Source organism: Haliotis rufescens, unplaced genomic scaffold (genome assembly GCF_023055435.1).
Source record: "Haliotis rufescens isolate VD_foot unplaced genomic scaffold, xgHalRufe1.0.p SCAF_20, whole genome shotgun sequence".
Lineage (NCBI taxonomy): Eukaryota > Metazoa > Mollusca > Gastropoda > Lepetellida > Haliotidae > Haliotis > Haliotis rufescens.
In genome coordinates this window covers 8,409,221-8,418,706 of record NW_025963891.1, presented here as the reverse complement: position 1 = coordinate 8,418,706, position 9,486 = coordinate 8,409,221, and the positions used below count along the sequence as shown (strand labels likewise).

The window sequence follows — 9,486 nt, the reverse complement described above, 5'->3', positions numbered from 1 at the left end:
ACTGAAAGAATGAAGAAGTTGAAGTCAATAACTCAAATCTGTCTACCTTGATACTACAGCTCATATAATCTGCAGAGTTTCACGGGTTTATTCTACAACTCCGATATTTTTACCGCGTTTGTGTGTGTGCGTGCGTGCGTGCGTGCGTGCGTACTTGTGTGTTTTGCTAAAAGCCTAGGCAAGTTTATATCAAACTTAACCAAGTCTAGTTTCCTTGATTCCACTTGAAAACAGAAGAGGAAAGATTCTTTTAAATAAAATAAATGCTTTCATGGACTTAGTTTTAGTCTAATGCTATACCTATATTGACTTGAATTTAAAGATGTGTCAGTATTATGATCTTGTTACCTAATTGTAAATATAACATGGAATTCACGTTCTTGTCACATTCATATTTCAATAACTTAAAATAGGGTAATCAAATACAAGCGTAGAGTTTGTTAAAAAGTAGGGAGCTATTTTCGGCAACAATCATTTAAATTTATACATGCAAAAGAATAGATTCGCGTGATGCGCTCAGCATGAACTGTATAGATAAATACTAAACTTAAAACAACGCTTCCGCATTGAGATCTCCAGTTGGGCTGTGATAGTTACGCTTCAAAGTACATATACACTGACATTTATAGCCAGCTGTCTTTCAAGTGAAACGATGCATGAATGGGATTCAAAGTTATGTTAACACCGTAATTGCATACAGTCAACAGCTGTTCCATAGTGAACACGTACGATACTATTCTCTATTTGAGCGTCTTAACAACAGCGGTTTCTGAACTGTCTGATCGATAGAAAAGCAGTTGTGCTGTTAATATCCCATACCGGTAATATCACCTCTATCCTCCGCGGTTGTATTCTCGTCGCTGATTGGTTAATTTTTCTCAGTTGATTGTATTGACCAATGAGAATAGCCGTTTGATCTGATCTCCATACGAACTCGCCGGTAGTGCATGCTGCTGTAGCGTGTATGTTGTCTTACCAGTGAGAGGAGTAGTCCTAGCGGTTCAAAGGCGGGTGTATAGCGAAAGTACCGGTATTTGGAAGTGAAGTGAAAATACCCAGCCATGTTGGAAGCAGGAGAGCACAATTATTCCTACGTGTTCAACTTCGAACGAGAATGGAACGAACTGACATTTTGGAAGTACATGATAGACCGATGGACCGATAGCTTCACTTATTCGACAATTTATGTACTTATTATATTCGTCGGCCAGTGGTATATGAGTCAACGCCAGCGATTTGATCTACGTCCGTTCTTAGCAATGTGGAGCGGCATCCTCGCTATATTCAGTATCGCTGGAGCGGTTCGAACCCTACCCGAATTATTGTCGGCTGTGAAAAACCATGGTCTTCAGCATTCCGTGTGCGTACCGACATACTTCAAAGGCGTGACCGCGTTTTGGTCATTCATGTTTACCGTATCGAAGGTATACGAACTGGGCGACACTATATTTATCGTTTTACGAAAGCAGCAGTTGATTTTCTTACACTGGTATCATCATATTACCGTCCTTATCTACGTCTGGTACAGTTACACCGACCACACTGCCCCAGGACGCTGGTTCATGGTGATGAATTATATCGTTCATTCCTTGATGTATTCTTACTATGCTCTTCGAGCTATGAGATTCGCAATACCCAAATCAATCAGCATGGTAGTGACCGCTCTACAGCTGGTGCAGATGATTGTAGGGTGTATCATCAATATTTGGATTTACTACATCAAATTGGACGGCCAGTACTGTCAACAGACCTTCGAGAATTTGAGGTACTCGTCAATGATGTATTTTAGTTACTTTGTGTTATTCGCCAATTTCTTTTACAACGCTTATATAGACAAGCGCAATTTAAGAAAAAAGGCTGTATGAAAAGACACGTGTTTTATGTGGACTGTTTAATAATAACAATTAACTTTTGACAAGTGATGCATCGTAATCCTCAGGACTGCAATAGTTTCTATTCTACATTGCTTCTTCTGCCCACGTGGTTTGCAAGTCACGAGCCCTTCGGCCAAGATACAAATCTACGCAACTGCTGATAATCTTCCGATCTGGGGTGACCCGAAGTGACCCTGACCTCCGACCCTGAGCGACATTCCACCAGGAGGACCAAGTCTCCCAACGAAAGCGTTAAGTGAAAAGTAGCAAGGGTAAACGGTATATGAGGTGTGTTATTAGATTTCGTCAGTGTTATTCACCTACCTGTATAAGATTGTCTTTTCTGGTGACCTTCCATCTTAACATGGGCTAGCAACATCTTGTGTATGCCGAGTGTAAACACACACGTCTTGTGTGTGTTCACATCAGCATGATTTTGTTGGGATACCTCTTTCTGCAATTACAATTGTATATCTATCTCCTAACGGAATTACGTAAGCGGAATATTGACAATGGTTAGATCATTAAATGAATGTGAAATATCTTGAACAATACGTTGGAATTGTTTAGACGGTTTTTTTGTTATCCCCTTGTTTAGGTGAATCCCATTCTGTTAAGTGTTAAAGACTCCATGGTATTTGTAAGCTGTGTTATTTAATAGCACATGTTTAATGGTATTTACATGTACAAATGAAAACATTGAAAAATGAAGTTAGCAATGTAGTGGTTGTGTATACCCGGTGCAAGCTGATGTTGCTACTGACAGATGTTTAACACTTTACTGTTAAAGAGAGTAGTCCAAGTGCGAGGTAGGGGTGTAACGCCACAAGGGTTGTGACACTTATGGGTCACCCTATATTTATAGTTTCAGGTTGGTTGATACTTGCCGGTCAGGTAACCCTATATCCCTGACCCTTTTCTGTGAAAACGATGGGTCTCCTATAGTCTATATGGGTCGTGTTTCTCAAAAATGTTTTCATGTGTGAGGCAGCCATGTAAGTGGTCATCTGAAGCTCTGACTTTTGTGACGGGGAGAAACATGTTTCGGTTGTAACAGTACATGTGTATTACATTTAGTACATCCATGGAAGACGCATACAATATCTCTCGCATCACGATTTTCTTTTATCTGTTAACATCATGATATATTTGTTAATATGTTAACTCCTGTATTATTATTGGATGTGAATAGTAATGTTATACACAGTATTACAAGAGATGGTTCCCTAGGAGGTTGTTAGTCCATTTTGCAGCAGTGTCTCCTTCAGCCAAAAGCATGTATTAATAGTGATCAACTCATTTTAGTATTCAAACTGGGGTTAACAACTCATTTTAGAATTTAGGCTCTGGTTAATACCCAAAGTACATGACAATTTCATATCAAACTTCATTAGTGGCAAGTTAAGATAACGACCCTGTGTAGACAATCATATTTGCTAAGTACAAGATGAAATAGGTCTGTGACATTTGTACCTGTTTAAAAATAGGTTAGATTGGAAGTAGGGTGTTGGCTTCTTTTCAACAACTCACCAACGTGATATAGTCTGTTTTGACAGTTTGTACTAGGTGTCATCTGAAGTCGTGGTAAATAACAGTTGTCACTGGTGGATCCAGCAATCACGTCCAATCACTGTCTCCTAATGTTCCATCATTACATAAGAGATCGATACACGAGATCGATACGCTCGTGATAATAAACTGTTAATAATCTTTCAAGAAATTGATAGAAAACGTATTGAACGTATTGTTCAACATGGTACTAATACCACTGCTTTGGCATATACTTATGGTTAAACACTTAGCATGGAATATGTTACAATAAATGAAAACTGTGCATCTCATTCACAGCTGAATCTTTTCTTTCAATTCCTGTATACCATTAATGCTGCATGTATAATTTGCGCAATCTTTCAATCCATATATTGATTCTGAAATTTCCAATCAATGACAACCAGTAAATATATCCATTTAGCTCCATTGTTCTTTTAGAAAAGCACTAGGAATCCATTATCCGGATTTCATGAATTCCAGTCGAATGATTTCCATAGAAGTGCACTAGTCTTAACAAAACAATTGTTGATGCCAGTGCACCACTGAATGGCATGTATTCCCTGCAGTGCTATTGCAATGTTCTGTAAGGAAGCAAGCCTGAGCGCTATCGATTAGATATTGACGTAGACTTCGCCTCGTCTCAGAGAGTGTTGCCAGTATATATACCTCGAGCATGTAATGAACGTCCTTGCCGGGAAGCTAAACCCGGTGGCCTAATGTGCAATGTCTGAATTTATCCGTCATTCTTTTTCTGAATCAACATGCCAGTGTGTACATACGTTTAATTGCTATGTCAATGTGTTCCATGGAAACTAGGCTTCGTGCACAGTAAGTTGCAAATGTGTATACTGATCATGTATAGATAGCAATGGGTGTTGACAAAGATCTCATTTGGACAAGTGAAGTTCACAGAACACAAACGTCGCCATTGGACTCGTCTTTAAAGGTAGCTTTACTTAAGTCGTATTGCAATCAACAGTACTATGTACTGAGGTGGCATTTATGTTCGTTGCAATTCGTGTAGATGAATCACTTCTGGGTATCACGAAATCGACAACCATGTACATTGTTTCCGTCTGTAGTATGTGTATTTCCGAAATCCACACCTTATAGTAACAAGCACCTGTCGTGTGTGCCTAGAAACACTGTAATTATACTGTCCTCATGTCGATTGTATATACATTCGTATGCATCGACGGGATAGGCATAATGTCTTACCTCTAACTGCGTTAGATATGTACAACATAGTTACACAAGATATAACGCTTTATATGTAAATGCATGCTATGGCTGTAAATGATTATGATCACTTAACTACAAGCTTACAGCAACAGTCGAATTAGGTCCACGTTCCTAGAGATACAAGGCAGACTTAACGATATCATTCTTTATTTATTAGTCAACAACTTCTCCATGCCCCAAAAGATTCATTGCTTCGCTTGTAGACTTTGTAAATATTTTACAGCGCTGGCTTCGCCTGTACAGGTCGATTGTCTGACTCGTAGAAATACCCCGTGTGTGTTGTTGAACCTATGAATTATGAATGTTTGGAAGTGTTGTTTTTGTTTCTGAAATGATATTTTATTTTTTAAGATATATGATTTATATTTTAAGTAGTTAAGCAGTTATTTTTAATTTGTTATGTATTGGGAGAGTAGGAACAAAGCTTGCTCGGATCCAGAGTGGTGGTGTTAGTGGGTGTGGCCCCCCCCCCCCCCCCCACCCCACCCCACCCCACCCCACCACCACCACCCCCCCACCCCCTTCCTGAACACACACACACACTTACACACACCCACTCAAACACACACCACACGTACTAAACCTGTTATCGTATAAACAAAAACCTCGAACAACACGATCACCAAACGCAAATGTCAAGCTGATTGACTTCATCTATGTTAAGTGCACTCCACCCGTGTCCTCGAGTGTTCGAATATGAGGAATAGTCTGGACCTGTCACCTGGTTACATCTGTTAGCCTCGTAAGGCGGCATATATGAGTGCTTATACTGTATAGTTGTCCGAACAAGCGGAGTAGCCCCAACCACACATCCATTTAGGCTGCACAGGCTGTTTGTTTCGATCCCGACTTTATTATTTAACTTTAAAATCAGATGCATGTGCGGTCGGATAAACCGTATAGGATAGACGATCAATATTGGCTTCGCCCACGCGTTCTGCCGCCGTTTCGATCTCCTGTGACGAACAGTCTGCAGTCATCTTGGCGGGGTATCCTTAGGCACAGGTCAGTCCGACTAAGGGCACTCGCCTACCCGTCACCACGTGACTTAGGGCCATCCGTTTATCGCAAGTACGTCAACCCATATACCATCGATATTAATCAGCACTGTGTCACTGGGCCAGTGGACCGATAAGTACAGAATGAGGGTAATCCCTATGTAGTTCATACACTCGGTGGGTCGGCGTCACCTTAGCAGCGACACCTCATTTGACCTTAGCCCCAATTTAATGCTTGGGTATTGTAGCAGACAAGTACATTGTATTGATAAACGAACAGACTAGGTCTTGCCTTAAGGTCGTGTGTGCAAGGTACTGTCGGGATGTATTGTGACTTTGTTGGTTGTGACAAGCTGGCTCAGCTTATGTAATGATTAAAGATTTATCCTTGTCGGAAGCATCGTTTCCAGACACACAGTTTTCGCTCAAAGACCAATCAAGTGATTCCAATTATCTGTATACGTCGCTTTTCGTTTACCAAGATGCGCGATCAAAGAATGAGGCACCATCTTCCCTCTGGATTCGGCACTAGTTTGAAAATTTTCGAAGCACGGCACTGCGTCCCGGCAAACAATGCAGTGTGGCTCCGTATCTAGCTAATAAACAGCTGCAGAGGTCGGTTTTTAAGTTCAACACGTTACCGTCGTCACGAGAATTGTAAATCTGTAATTTCTAAAATTATCTTCGCGGTCCAGGCATTATATATTTCATGTTGGAAACCTTACTTGACGTATATTCTCGTCCGCGTCCATTAAACCTGAATAGCCCTCGCAGTTTTGATGTCACGTTACCACAACCCTTAAACTTGTATATATGCAGGAAACCTATTCGTCTATTATCGGAGCTAATGCATCTGTGGTTGTAAAACCGTAATACATGGGCTCAAAGCAGGCAAGTTAATTTTCCCTATTGATGAACTGTTAGTCTTCAAAGTATGGACCCTGCTGTCAAGGTGTTTTCTGGCGGGCAAGACCTTTAAGCGAACATACCCTCGATCAATTCTCCGTTTTAGTTCGACCCGCTTGCCTCCATCCATCCACCTGTGCAGTTGCCCATTGAGATGTGTGCTGGAAGTGCATTCATGGCCAGACGCGCCACAGAAGCATGTCACATCGATCGTACCAATTTTGTCCTGGCGGTTAAATTGTATTGTCACTCGATTCCTCTTCGTTGATGTAGATGCGCATGGGGTAAGTCGGTTCCATTGACCGTGGTTTCTAATTAGTGCGATTCAACTTGCCCTTTCATGTGTTGGACCCAACTCCCACCCCACCAGTTGAGGTGATAATGACGGACTTAACAATCGATGGCCTCCCGTGTTGATTCTGCACGTGTGAAGGTTCTGTCGACAAACTGCATGTAAATCTATACTGGTTGATGTAACGTAACTGCCTTCGCGGCTATTTGGGTCATGACGCCGTATAGTCACTTACCGACACACTGAGTGTGAGTGAGTATTGTTTTACGCCGCTTTTAGCAATATTCCAGCAATATCACGGCGGGGGACACCAGAAATGGGCTTCACACATTGTACCCATGTCGGGAATCGAACCCGGGTCTTCGGCGTGACGAACGAACGCTTTAACCACTAGGCTACCCGACATGCCCTGCCGACACACTGAGGTTGTGTGTTTCAAGCGTCTTCGAAGGGCGGAGACACACATTGGTTTTTTTACCTCAACACCTTTCACTTTTTATTTTTTATTTTTCCTGCCTCTTTGCATATTGATTAACTTAGGATATCCGTACACCAAGACAGTGTATTGGCCTAGACGTACCCAAAAGTTGTCTGTCTCTGCCCCTGAACCATGTTATTGTCCCTTCCGCCCAGCCCTAACTGTAATGCTACAGCCATCAATTTAGCAAGTCTAGATCTTGCACAGGTTTCATTGGGGCTCCTTTTCAATTAAATGTAGTCGCTTATTTCTATCGAAATTAATCGTTTTCAGACACTAACGCTAGTCTATCCCCTTTAGGTTCATGTAGCTTATTTCTAATTTAGAACATTTCTGTGGTATGTGTAGTCGATTATGACCAGAGATCAATGCGCGTCTCCTCAAGTTACTGCCCGTTTCTGGAGTCAATATGCATTGGTATATGGTCTCTAGAAACGGGCAGTAACTTGAGCAGAGCTCGGTCATTACCCATACGCTCATTTGAAAACTGATACCGGTTCTATCTGTTGCTAAACACAATGTGTCGTTATGGGTAGTTTATATTACATCTGTTGAGTCCGAACACGCATGGTACTAATTTAAATAATCGCCTTTAAACACATTGTGAATCTATCTTAATAATGCATAATCCTACTGTAGTATGTTGAAACCGGTCACGCTTGATGGACAGACAGCAATGCACTCTTTCAAACATTTCAAAGATATCGCACACGCCGCAACTCGTAGGGTTCACCTCGCGACTGAATGTTACGGCCCTTGGTTACCCCGGGAATCCAATCACTCAATAGGTGTCCTTGCTCTACATTTGAACATTATATGCTTTTATTATGGCCGAGCGAAACGTATCCACTCACAACATGCCTTAGTACACATAAGCGTATTGAGGATCCTACCTAGTAACCGAGTGCCTGAACCACAGCCAAGTGGACTGACGGGTTCAGGGTTGGGTCTGGATGAGTAGCTGTGCAGTCAGGTGGCGTACCCGCCCAGCAATATCAATCGTGCTATCTACGGCTACTGTATCAAAAACGTGAGATTTGTGATATAGGCGGTTAGTCGGTGATATATTAGCTGACAGTTCGAGCATTTTATGGATACTATATTTCATGTTTTCGTTGACTTGGTTGTTTGGACAAACACGCTCCTGTTTATTTTTACGATTTTGAAGTGTGGTCATTTTGTGCACTCCCATAACGCAGACGTCCCATGAAGCAGACATTTTAAAAGTAACAAAATATACTTCGGTGCATCGCTGATGTGCTGCCTTGATAATCACCAATAAGTAAAGCTAGATATGATAATGGACATATTTGGTACACATAATAACTATTAACATATACTTACATCATGTTGAAACCCACCCCGTTCCCCCCAACCCCATAGTCTTAAGATAATTTCACTTTGGTTGTCATCGTAACGATATGAATGTATCGAATGGGGACTTGGTTATGGTTTCAGCTTTATTAAACGGTTACTTGTTATGAGTGTATCAAGAATATATAAAAGTTAACTTTCGAGAGGCATGAATCAGATTTTCATTCGATTTAAGTATACATTTGACATGTTATACGAATCAGTTTTGTGTATCTTGGAAAGATACAAAATATCCCTATTGAAAGTGGAGTATTATGTGAGAATATCCAACTATCTGTCACTGACAGAGCTAAATGGGATAATGTTTTCGAACATCGTTCTCATCTTTTGTCTGGTGCGTGAATCAACTGGGTGCACACGTACCAGGTGGTTTCTAGCGATAAGATCAAATGTGCTTCATCATCTGTATAGCTTGCGCCATGTCATCATGTCCCTTGATCGTCTCGAAATGACATTCAGCTAAGTGATATGAAGATTGCAATTTTTCTCCACCAGTGTTCTAGGAAAGGAAAGTCCTATACCTTCCATTTTTACTTCTTTTTTTTGCTACCAATATGCACGACGCTATCGGTGAAGTTAAATTGGAATGGATTCTATTGAGAAATAAAACAAGTACTAAATTAATATCACAGACGTGTTACATTATCAACCCATGATGTGTAACAGGTGTTTGTAGTGCGATTACTGCTAGGTGAAAGTTATAAATTAAAAAGATATTATTTTTGTCGTCCAGGTTACTAGTATGCCTGTATACAACCCGTGAACGTCGTC

At 41.0% G+C, this 9,486-nt stretch overlaps 1 protein-coding gene across 1 annotated transcript; it reads left to right on the top strand.

Annotated features, from left to right (window-relative positions):
* Nucleotides 1-939: 939 nt before the first annotated feature.
* LOC124130890 (elongation of very long chain fatty acids protein 6-like) lies at nt 940-5,129 on the top strand. The gene has a single exon (XM_046493947.2). It carries the CDS (start codon nt 1,062-1,064, stop codon nt 1,863-1,865), a length of 804 nt encoding a protein of 267 aa, XP_046349903.1. The 5' UTR covers nt 940-1,061; the 3' UTR covers nt 1,866-5,129.
* Nucleotides 5,130-9,486: the final 4,357 nt, after the last annotated feature.

Bases quoted from the DNA above. Each gene is read 5' to 3' on its own strand.
- LOC124130890 (XM_046493947.2), top strand. From the start codon at position 1,062: ATGTTGGAAGCAGGAGAGCACAATTATTCCTACGTGTTCAACTTCGAA.